The 12655-nt window shown below is 36.4% G+C and overlaps 1 protein-coding gene across 1 annotated transcript in view; it reads right to left on the reverse strand.

The window, feature by feature from the left end:
* Positions 1-12655, reverse strand: part of LOC148955563 (uncharacterized) — a 40959-nt gene that overhangs the window by 13906 nt on the left and 14398 nt on the right. The window contains exons 6-7 of the mRNA XM_089107628.1: positions 2560-2754; positions 965-1206 (exon numbers count right to left, since the gene is read on the reverse strand). Coding sequence (XP_088963754.1) covers positions 965-1206; positions 2560-2754 — 437 coding nt within the window. The remainder of the gene's footprint in view (positions 1-964; positions 1207-2559; positions 2755-12655) is intronic.

Raw genomic sequence — 12655 nt, forward strand, 5'->3', positions numbered from 1 at the left:
AAAGCTTGAAACAGACATAAATTATTCAGTATATGAGGGGGACTGCCTCATCTTCAATACACCGATGTTTACGCTAAAATTAAACCTTTTGTTCCAACTCTTAAAGAACAATTCCTGAAACACAAGGACCGTTTATTTAGAATAACCAACTTTTTTTTTAAAGTTCTTAAAAACTCTAAGGCGAAGAGAGTGGTATTGAATAGAAGGCAACTCCCCTCATATACGGAACACTTTATGTTCGTTTTAGTTATTAATGTTGCTCCTTAATTTCATGACGAAAAAGTGAAAGAGTCCAATGTTTTTCTAAGTAGGCTAATGTAACATGACACTGCTTATTTTTTCTTTCATACATTCATGAGCTGGAAAATGTTCACCATTGCTTTAACCCTGGGTAGCTCCAAAATGTAACAAGTTTGTTGTAGTAGTATGCCTAGTAGTTTGTGTTGTGTTGTCTTTTCTTAGTTTCGTACTAAAAACAATTCGGTACAAATGAATCGAATTTAAAAATGCTAAATAACTTGAAAATTATAATGTCTGAACATGTTTATTTACAAAACTAAATATTTAATAAATCATGGTAATTTTGTCTAGGCGGGAATTCTATTGACTCCACACGTTTCTCTAACTCCCTCTCCTTTGATAAGGCCATGAAAGGTCATCACTTTGATTAATCCCTTGATCTCTCATCCCGTTGATCTAAAATAAATTCCACTTGTCTCATGTAATGAAGTTCTGCTCGGTTCGTAGTCCAAATCGTTTGGACCAAAATTCTTTGAAATACAACCATAGTGGAGTAAACAGGGCACCAAGCAAATTATTATGGGTAAAAATTCAACTGACTTACCAGGAATTTATGTGCTCAATTTTGAATTTCTAGTTCCTAGGATGCCTATATATCTAAGAACTATCTTTTGTATATAACATGTTTTGAAGAAAAAGATGAAAAGAAAAGATATGTAAATACCTTAAAAGCCTTTGTTTCCACTCATCAAGAAAACTGTCAAAAGAGTAACCATTATCTTCTTCTACATTGTGTCCAAGAATTGCTAGAACCTGACAAACTTCTTTATAATAATCTCGAAGTACATCAGTGAGGTGTGTATCCCGAAATTTGGCAGTTGTGTTGCCAAACAAATAGAAGCCCAAATCTTCACAAGGATGTCCAATGCGCGAAATTTGAAAATCAATCATCATTAGGTCTTCGACCTTCAAAGAGATGATTTTGTTTCAAAGCGAATAAAATTGCAAAGCGAAGTAAAAAAAAAACATGTTCTTATTTTGGAATTCTTCTTTCTAAATTCTAGGAACCTCACCAAACCTTGAGGCAGCTAGAATCAAATTCCAGGCCTCGTATTGTCAAGTTGAGCATTAAGCCACTGTGCTTTCAAATACGCATTAAAGAAAATAGAGCCTGATCTTGAGCTGGGTCAAAGCCATGTCTTAGCGTTGGTCCATCTTTTTTTTTGTTTTTTTTGTCTTTTTTCTTAATGGTAGAAAATTAGACCCGAAAAAGTAAATCAGAGGCATTTCTTTGATGTCTCTTGACGAGTTTCACACGTTTCCTCTCATGTGGGGATCGCACCAGGTCTTCCACATAGGAGAGATACAACAGTTTTCACTAAGGAAGTCATACAGTCAACTTTTTTTTCGATCTCAAATGAACCCAAATGTTACCTTTAAGTCGTTCTGATTTCCATCAGCGATCAAGCACTAATGCATCCAGTATTGTAGAGTGCTATATGCCACTCAAGTAAGTAACGTAGTCAGGTGCTAGTCAGCAAGAACTACCTCTATGTAAGATCCTGCTCAAAGTTAAGTAAAAAAGAAAGATCTTTCCGCAAGTTTCACAGATCAGAATAGGATTTTTCTTCTTTTTGTTGTTATTGAATGCTTTATGTTCAGTTCACAGGTCATTTTCTTATATTTTGGTACATTTTTATTTTATATTTAGATGAGAATGACTAGAACTTTGTTCCAGTTCAGGTTTTATTCTAAAATTTTAGAATGTTGAATATGATTATATTCCATCCTAAATTCAGGCAGTCCTACTGAGGAAAAATTCTGAAGGTACAACGAAAAATTTCTTGTCTACAAATCTTGGCTCTGATCAGCGAGATTTGCAGGTAGGCTCATTGAGCCTACCGAATAGTGAAATCACAAAAAAACAACAAAAAGAGTAGTATTTTAAAAACAGAAATATACAGATGCTACATAAAAGTCCCGATTAGGTATTCCAAGCATTAAAACAACTAATTAGTTACAGTTCTTTTATTGATTTTGGTCTCCAGCCTCTCTTCCTTGTCAAAATAATTATACAAGCGTAAAAAGATTACGCCAAGGTCGGTAAGGGTATAATCTAAAAGCTCTGTAGATTTCTTGAGAACTGGAAAGATTAGAAGTTCTGGACAGAGTGCGGCGAAAAGAGGAATATTTACCAATGTGTTGGCCTTATGTGGTTATAAGGCCAACACTCTAACAAGTTTATTTGTCTTTTAAATTAGTCTTAATTTCATTGACCAGGAAGAATCTGATATGATTTAAAATAATTAACAGTCTTACCTTTCCTGGTTCAGAAATTCTATACAAGATATTGTTGTTCCAGAAATCCCCGTGAACAATTGTTTCCAATGCACCATTTGTACCAATAACTGGGGTTTCTAAGACGTTCCCACTTCTTAAGTATTTGTTCTTAAATACATCTGCCAGTTTATTTTCTCCAGATCTGTCTAAAACTTCTCTCAGGACTTCGAAAAACTTTAATAGAAAATGAATAACTATAAAAAAACGCCATTTTATTAAACTAAGAAGAAGAACAAAGAAACGAGAATGTTATCATTTCGACCCAAAGCAACACTTCTAAACTCTGATAGTACCATCAGAAATTACCAAGTCTGTCATCTATCCCCTCGAACAATGTTATCCCTGAATTTATCACTGAGCCGCCTTACAGTTACATGGATAAGAGTAAAAATACGCATGGGTATAGAACCAATAATGTGTTCCCTGAGTAACTGGTGATTTGCCTATCTTCAGCTTTCAACTATATTTTTAGTGATTGACCAATCAGGGTAATGATTTTTTGAAGTTAAAAAAAAAAGAAACTGAGAATAGCAGTACTCCTATCGATACGAAAATCTTAAAAGAGATGTAGAGGTGTAATATCGTAAAACAGAATTGTGGTTATACAATAGTCCAGGACTTTTAGCTCAAAAAAGTGTCGAACCCGGACAAAATTGCAATATAAACGAAAATGGTACCAAAATGATCAAAAAAAAATTCTGTACAACATACTAAAAGTCCCCATAAATCCGAGTGGGGCGAGTACCCGAAAAACAGGGGAAAAGGGGGAAATGCGGGGGAAAATGGGGAAAATGCCAAACATGCCCAGAAAATAGTTTAAAGTGAGTTTTCTGAGGTTTTCACATACGCTGATTACGACTAAAATTCAGTATAGAAAAAGAGTACTACGGAAAACGGGGGAACAGGGGAAATGGGGGAGAAAAGAGAAGAATACAGGGTAGGGGTAGAAAGTGGTTTGAAAGATATTTTCTGGGGTATTCCTATCTGGGTATTACGAAATTGAGAACTAAAATTACATAAAAAAATAGACCAACATAAAACGGGGAACTAAGGGGGAGGGAGGGGAAAAAGGGAAATATACAGGGTAGGGGTAGAAAGCACGTGGACATGTTTACAAATGTTAATACAGGAGATCTATAGAGGTTCGGCTGCCCCATAGGTTCGGAAAAGGCAAAAAAAAACTCGAGAAAGAAATACGGAAAGATACTGAAATTACTTTATTCCGTATTCCGTATCAACAAGCGCGTGGGTTCGTCAACATAATCCTGTTCTAATTTGACATTCAGTAAGAGAAGCAAGGTAGACTAGTCACCGCGGAGTTCCAGCATCGACGACAAAACCTATCCTGACGGAATGACATCTGAAGTAAAAGGCATGACTGAGCTTCAGAGAGACATATAGACAATGTCTATACCACTGCTCACTTCAGTGAATGATCTAATGCCGAAACTGACTGGCCTAGAGTACACTTCTAGCGAACAGCACGTTACTGCCACCGTAGCACGAATAAAGAGAGGTACTAAGGATATAATGACATTTCTTGAATTCCTTCTAGAGAACTGTCCTTTCACTAGTTCCAGAGTGCTGAGAAGTATAGGTTCTGGGCTGATTGCCCAAAAAGGCGTCAATGCAGAGGATGCTAAAGCTGTAGGTGAGCTGATCCTCCAGCGCATGGATGGCCAATCCTTCGAAAGTTTTTCATTCAGGAAGAAAGACAAAGTCGTTACACTGGCATCCGATGGGAACATAAGGATAGATGGCGAGATTTTGCATATCGACCCTGCACTGCTTTTTCAACGTCTTTCGACTGCTGCCCATACATCTGAAAATGACATGGCAGAAACTTTACGTTACGAACTGTGCAGTTATCCGCCCGCTTTGTTTGAGAATTCTGGCATAATGCGTCAACCAGACAAACATGCACTAGCGAAAGCAATATGGTAAGAAGCGAAAACAGACTCGATTCACCACCTGCCAACGTCAAATCGTGTCACTATAGTTGACGGAGGTTGGCTGCTTCAGCAACTACCATGGAAGATTGGTGATACTTATGATTCAATATGTGACAGCTATGTTAGTTTTGTTACTCGACGCTGTACCTCCCCTACTGTTGTCTTCGATGGATACAGCGCTGGTCCAACCACGAAATATGCAACCCACAACCGACGATGTAAGGGAAGCCAGCATCAAGTGATCGATTTCAGTTTAGGGATGAAGCTCCAGAAAAAGAAGGAAGAGTTTTTGAACAACTCTCAGAACAAACAGCGAATTATAAGCTACATGGGGGAAAAACTCAGAGCCAAAGGATTTGAAGTCGTCCATGCGAAGGATGATGCTGACTATCTAATCGTGAAGACTGCCGTAACGAAAGCAGAAAACTCTGAAACAATAGTTCTTGGCAACGACACTGACCTTCTGATTCTACTCTTGTATCACCTCCCGCCTAATGCAAAAACACTTTACTTCGAATCGTCAACGAACGCAAAAGAAGCGATAACACGGTTCAGGTGCCTCAACGAAGTTACAAAAAATGGGAGAAGTATCCAGGCTACTTCTGGTAGGGCACGCACTCTTGGGATGTGACACGACCTCACGAGTTTTCGGACTTGGAAAGCAAGCTGTGCTACCTCTTTTGAAGAAGAGCGAAGTGTTCAGAAAAAAATGCGGAGTGTTTCTGGATGAATCATCGTCTAAAGATGAAATTGTGAAAGCGGGTGAATATCTTCTCCTCATCTTGTATAAAGTACGACCAAACGAAAATCTCACTAAGCTGCGACATCGAATTTTCTTGGAAAAAATTTCTTCGTCAAATACTACGGCGTTTGTTAAGCCTGAAAGGCTTCCGCCAACCGAAGCTGCAGCTTCATTCCACTCGCAGTGAGTGCGCCTCCAGGTATCCCGTTGGAAAGGGGAACCAGCTGACCTCGACCCGGCTGACTGGGGTTGGCTCTTCAGAGACCATAAATACTCACCTGTGATGACCGATTTGTTGCCCGCACCTCAGACTCTTTTGAGTGTTGTGAGATGCAACTGTAAGACAGGCTGCGATAACTCGCGATGCAGCAGCAAGAAAAATGGATTAGCGTGTACGTTCGCGTGCGGAGAATGTCAGGGTATCAACTGTTTGAACAGGGACAACGAGATTGTCGAAGACGAGGAGCTCGACTAGTGACATCAATGCAGTGTTTTTCAAGTCAACTCTACTGCCTTAAAAAGTGCAGATTTTACCTATAGTTACTGAAGTTCTTTTTTTAGTTTTTTATTCAACGATATTGCCTACGAAAGTACAAATTTTACCTATAATAGATGAAGTTTTATACTGTGATCACTGCCAAGCGGTTGTTTTCCTTATGTTTAGTAATTCAAATGGTTGTAAGAAATGTCTGTGATTCAAGAAAGTAAAAGTTTGATACTTAAGCGAGTTAATTTGTCCATAGGCCTACTTATTAGCCATTAGCACCTGGCTCAGGAGTCAGGCTTCCCTTCCCCTTTTCCGTTATTTCCCCCAGTTTTGTTCGGTTTTCATGGTTCTCGTTTTCTTTCCTTCATTTTAGGTGTCAGTTTCGTGATAAGCAGATAGGAAAACCCCAGAAAACACATTTCAAACTGATTTTTACCCCATGACTTCAATTGTCCCTTTTCTTCTCCTCTTTCCCCTTTTTCCCCCGTTATGGTGGGGCTCATGCTCTTTATTTCATTTTAGATGTCAGTTTCGGGATCAGCAGATAGAAAGACCCCAGAAAACATATTTCAAAGTGCTTTCTACCCCTACCCTGTATTTTTAAATTTTGTCCCCTCTTCCCCCTGTTCCCCCCGTTTTCCATAGTACTTTTATTCTATACTGAATTTTAGATGTCAGTTTTGTGATCAGCGTATGGGAGAGCAACCGAAAATTCACTTTGAATTATTTTTTGGGCATGTTCTGTATTTTCCCCAATTTCCCCCGCATTTCCACCTTTTCCCATGTTTTTCGGGTACTCGCACCGCTCGGAGTTATACACAATTGTAGTTTGGTGTAGAGAATTTTTTTCTGATTATTTTGGTACCATTTTCGTTTATATTGCAATTTTGTCCGGGTCAAACCCTAAAAGTCCTGGACTACAAGCTTTACACTGAGACATGTTGTTTCGGCCGAGGCAGAACAGTTACTATTCATCCATATTGTTTTGTTTTGTTTATTTTTGTTTTGTTTTTATTATCCATATTGTTGTTTTTTCGGTTTTTTTTTAACAAAGTGTTTCATTTGTTAGATATCATTAAAAAATCAAATAAGAACCGCCTCCCTGCTGCACATTATCCTGATTTTGTTTGATTCACGTGCTACTTGAAGTGACGAACATTTGCCGTATTAGACATTAGTAATATTAGAGTTTCTTTGTTTTTCGTCTGTGTTTTTTGCTTTTTTCTTTTGTCTTTTATTTATGTGTATGCCCTGTTTAATTTAGTACTTTTTCCGTTGATAAATGCTTCCGGATGTGAAGTTAAAATATTCGGACCTTTTTATTATTAAAAGTTTGTTTTTTCTATTTTTTTTCACCGTCTTATTTAAAATACTACATCCATTCCCCTATATTTTCATTTGTTTACTTTGTATTGAAGGGTTGGACTATTCTACTTGGGCATTAATCTAAGTATAAAACGTGGTCGTAATAACAAAGGTTAAGTTGAAGGAAAGAAATAGAACGACTTAGTCTTGATCAAACTTAAGATAAGAATGCGCAATTATGAGTCATATATTATTTATAAAGCTTTGTAAAAAACGAAGTTTTTCTGACGGAAGTTAAAAGTGAAGTTGAAACTTCGCGATCTACACAACAAAAGTGAAAAAGTTGAAAGTGAACTTGAATATTTCTTCGCGATCTACGCAACACACATCTATAAAACTAATTCAAATAACCTGACTCATGATGTTTCCGTATATCTGCAGAATTTTGAAAAACTAAGGCTTTACTGAAAACACAAAACTGTTTATGACATTTACTGAGTTGGAACATGATGGGCTTTAGGCTGCTTTTCCAAGGGGATAATGTAATTTAAGGATGTTAATGTTATTTGACTTCACCTAATTTGGTGCAACGTGTTAAATGTTATTTTGTAGATAAATCTTATTTAAAGGTGTGTTGGTAGTGTGAGTGTTACAGACTGGCCTCAGAAACTTACATCATAGCTTTTATGTCCCCGCATCAAACAGTTCGTGGTAACAAACTATAAGGAAGGAGCGACCCAGCTCAATAGTAAACGAAACTCTGAAAAATGGAACTTTAATACCAATAGATACATCACAAGAATCAGATTTTTGTGCTGATTTCAAATATATAAGTTTCATCAAGTTACGCGTCTGAGAAAATTTGCCTTATTTTCAAAAAAAAAGAGGGAAACAACCCCTAAAAGTCACAGAATCTTAATGAAAATCATACCATCATATTCAGCGTATCAAAGAACCGTACAGTAGAGGTTTCAAGCACCTATCTGCAAAAATTTGGAATTTTGTATTTTTTGCCAGAAGAAAGATCACGGATGCGTCTTTATTTGCTTTTTTGTTTGTTTTTTTTTCCCAGGGGTGATTGTATCGACCCGGTGGTCCTAGAATCTCGCGAGAGGGTTCATTCGAATGGAAATTAAAAGTTCTAGTGCCCAAAGTCACCCGATAAAAATTTTGAGATACCCATTTTGTTCAGCATGGTAAAAAAAAATAAAAGCTATGCCTTTGAGGATAATTAATACACCACAGTCACCGGGGGAACGACTGCAAGGCTTTCAACTGAAAGTAAGAAGCAACACCAAAACTTAAAACGAACAGAAATTATTACGTATATGACTGGGTTCGCCCCCTAGTCAATACCTCGCTCTTTACGCTATTTTTTTTAGTACTTTCATAGGAACTATTTATTCTAATTAACGGCCTTTGTGATTAAGGGGTCATTCTTAAAGAATTCGAACAAAATTCGAAATTTAGTGCAAAGAGCGAGGTATTGACTAGGGGCGAACCCCCTAATATACCTAATAAAAATATACGAATACAGAAGTTCGTTACGTAGGTTAATTCATAAGTTAAGTATATTTATTACTAATAAAAACATTCGTAAATAAAATTAAACAACTTTCGAGAACGCTATTTATCCAAAAAGAGGAAAATATCTGCAAATCTCGTTTTAATTATTCATGTACGGTGAGCCAAAATCAAAACCTACATTAATTCAAAAACGTTCAGAAATTAAATAAAAAAAACAAGTTTTTTTTAACTGAAAGTAAGGAGCGACATTGAAAATTTAAACGAACAGAAATTATTCTGTAAATGAAAGGGGCTGTCTCCTCCTCAATGCCTCGCTCTTTACGCTAAAGTTTGACTCTTTCTCATAACTCCATTTTTTAAAACAATAAAAAACTTTAGTTTAAAGAGCAAGGGATTGAGGAGGGGACAGCCCCTTTCATATACGGAATAATTTCTGTTCGTTTTAAGTTTTATTGTCGCTCCTTACTTTCAGTTTAAAAAAAAACTTGTTTTTTTGTTTAATCATAGGCAGGAACAACAGGGTTTTTGGATTTTATGACTGATAGTTGTAAATAATTTTGAAGCGTATTTCCACAGTTAGAAATGTATGTTATTACTAATTGATAATATAGCTGGTGAAACTAATGAATTGCCTCATAAATCAGCCTGTCAATTTGCATGCTGACTAATGGCTTTTTAATTGAAAAGGTAAAATTTCTTTGTTTTTTCTTGAGTTCGTTGGGGAATCTAGATTTATGTTAAAAGTTGTCATAACTGACGGAAGGCTTTTGGGAGCTACATTTTATTTTCTGTAGGCTACTTAAGGACCCTTCTGTTCCTTGTTTTTATTTACATCGGTTTTGTGTTTTCAGTAAAGTCCTAATTTATCAAAATGTTGTAAAAGTAGAGAAACATGATGAGTTGGTCGCATAAAATATAAAGCAGTTTTTTATTTTTTTAAGTTTCAATCTTGCTCTTTACTTACATCAGTTCTTGTTAGAATATAATATTATATATATATATTTTAATCTCTTCCTCTCTAAAACTTTCCCACGAAATAGATACAAATTTGGCATATAGATAACCATCCCAAGTGGTGTATTATTCTTTGAGAAGACGAAGATAGAAAGTCCAACTAGACATACGTTGTGCCAAGTTCACCCGGGGGACTTGACCCCCCGCAACTAAAAACAATAAACAATACATGGGACCAACATCTCCAGTTTAGACCAAGGTTTGCCCCTAAAGTTTATAAATTTTCTTCTCTGATGAATGATGCTAGTCTCCCATGCCAGGTACTAACCCCAAACATAGATGGCCTCTCCTCAAGTCTTAATGGAATTAGTAAGGCAACTAATTTAGTTTTAGATGACAGCAACAAGCATGTAGGGTCATTAAGTTTAAAATTAGAGTGGTATAGACTGACAACACATTGGATTGATTTTACCCACATATATACTGATGGACCCAAAATCAAAAATTAAAAAAAAAAGCCATAGAAGGAATTTTGTTTCAGGAAAACTAAAGTCAGCACCATATTTTAGAGGATCATAATCTGTCTATCAACTTCAAAAAACAAATTCTATCTTGGCTTGAAAAAAGTTATCTCTAGGGTACCACAAACTTTAATGCGTCATACTTTCTTTAGAAAATATTTCTAAGTGAATGAAGCGATTCTGCATACAAAAAAGCTTTGTGGCTTCTTGCGTACTGTCAGACATTCGAGGTCTATTTTTCCTGAATTATTTCAAAGAAATCAAGAAGAGATACAGAATTTTTGTTCCCTGGTTCTTAGAGAAAAAAGGAAAACTACTTGTAATATTATAAACTTTCGCTAGACCTTTTTTGTCCCGTTTTACGAATCCTATATCCAGGAAAAATTTTGAGCCCCTGCCACTATGGAGGTAAAGACAAATGATCGCGCCAAAACCATAAAAAGAAACAATTTGCAAAAACAGTAGTGTTCCGCAGCAGTGTTTCTCCGCAACAAAATTGCTCGTGACACACACAACTTTGATAAAGTCATATTTTCTCTGCAGCATAAGATTAACTAATTTGGTGTAAAGTATCAGCAAAACTTGCGCAAAAAGTACCACTTTTATTGATTTCTCTGTAGGAGTATGAGAGCAATTCTTTGCAGAGTACAAACACGTAGGAGGGAAACAGAAAATTAGACAAAGCGGTAAAAAACAGTCATATATCATAAAACATTGTGAAAAAGGAAAAAAAGATAGGTCCTTTACCTACTTATTTAAGGAAAGGCTTTTCAGACAATCTTGCTTTTCGATTTTGAAAAAAGTAATAGATCCTGTGAATAAAAGTAAAAACCTTCTGGAACTAGTTCAAATACAATTTCCTGAAAATCTCAGAAAGTTCTATTCACCTATGATTTTTTTTTTTTTTTTTTTTTTTTTTAATTAAAATTGGGTTTTTTTAAAAAAAAAAAAATATATATACATCATCGATTCCCTGAAGCAATGCTTGTGCGGGAGAAAACCCACCTAATAAAACAAAAAACAAAGAAACAAAAAAAGAAAAAAAAAAGAAAAAAGAAAAAAAAGAAATAAAAAAAAAAAAAAAAAAAAAAAAAAATAATTAGAGCTCAAATTACCGGACCCGAAAACCAACGAACCTCCAAACAACACCCAACAAAATTATAATAATTATAGTCATATTCAGCTGCAACTAAACCCTCCTCAAAAACAAAACTTAAGTGGCGTGGAATAATCCATTCAAAATATACACATCAAAACAATGGTTCTTTAGCGACTTACGAAAATCCTGCAAACCCCCATCATTCCTCAAATCCTCTGGCAAACTCTCCCAAACTAACGGAACAACATGGCGAATTGAAAACCTAGACCTAGACGTGACCATAGCTGGTCTTCGCACCAACTGAGAAGATCGTGTCAAATGATCGTGAGTAGTAGACGCAAGACTAAACATTCCTGAAAAACATGATGGTAACTCCGAAGCTAAATATTTAAACATAAACAGAGCATTATAGAATACACATATTCCTGCCAACGGTAGAATTTTATACTCGCGGTAAAGATGCCTCACCGATGCAGATAGGTCAATTTGATTACCATAAAGAACTCTAATTGCCATATTCTGTGTTACGCAGAGCGGATGGAGGTGAGTTACGAATGTTTTCGACCAAACCATACAACAGTAAATGAGATATGGGTGAACCATAGAAAAATACAACATTCTCAGAATTACACACGGAAAGAGATACCTAAGTTTACGCATAATACCAATATTACGAGACAATTTGCTGTTAACAGATGCAATATGGTCTTTAAAACTAAGGCTTTCATCAATTATAACACCAAGGTATCTAGTACTAGTAGATCTTACAATAGTATGGTGCCCTACTTCTATACTATTAATCCATGGATAATGTCCAGTAATTCTACCATAAATCATAAAATTCGACTTATTATGATTCAGTTTCAATTTATTTACTCGCATCCACTTTTCAATCGAAGAAATACCTTGTCGGAAAAGGACTAAATTAAGTCAGAATAGCCAAAGGAAAGCTGATGGGAACTGAAAAAAAGGTCAGAAAAGACAAGAGAAAATCGGGAGGCAGTAAAGGAAGTTGGAAAGCGCTAAAAAAGGGCTCAAAGGAACTAGAGCAAGTTGGAGGAGATCAAGAACTTCGGAAAAGGACTAAATGAAGCTAGAGTAGCTTAAGACAAGCTGGAAGAACCTAAAAGGAAAGGAGTAGAATGAAGTCGGAAGGCGGCAAAGGAAGTCGAAAGGGGCCAAAGAAAGTTCAAATGAACTAGAAGATGTTTGAGGAGACCAAGAACGTCGGAAAGATACTATAGTAGGTTTGAATAGCCTAAGGGAAGTTGGAAGGAACTAGAAATGTCAGAAAGGACAAGAGAAAGGAGGAAGGCAGTAAAGGGAGTCGGAAGGAGCTACTAAAAAGTCAATAGAAATAAACCATGTTGGAAGAAACAAAGAAAGTTGGAAGAAACTAAGGGAACAGGAAGGGACCAGAGGGGTGCCCAAAATTGTCCATAGACAAGCAAGCACTGCTATGAAAACTCTCCCAACATCATCTGTGTA

The sequence above is a fragment of the Artemia sp. Qi Xiang Cuo genome, chromosome 2 (genome assembly GCF_049724085.1).
Source record: "Artemia sp. Qi Xiang Cuo chromosome 2, ASM4972408v1, whole genome shotgun sequence".
In the NCBI taxonomy this organism is placed as follows: Eukaryota; Metazoa; Arthropoda; class Branchiopoda; order Anostraca; family Artemiidae; genus Artemia; species Artemia sp. Qi Xiang Cuo.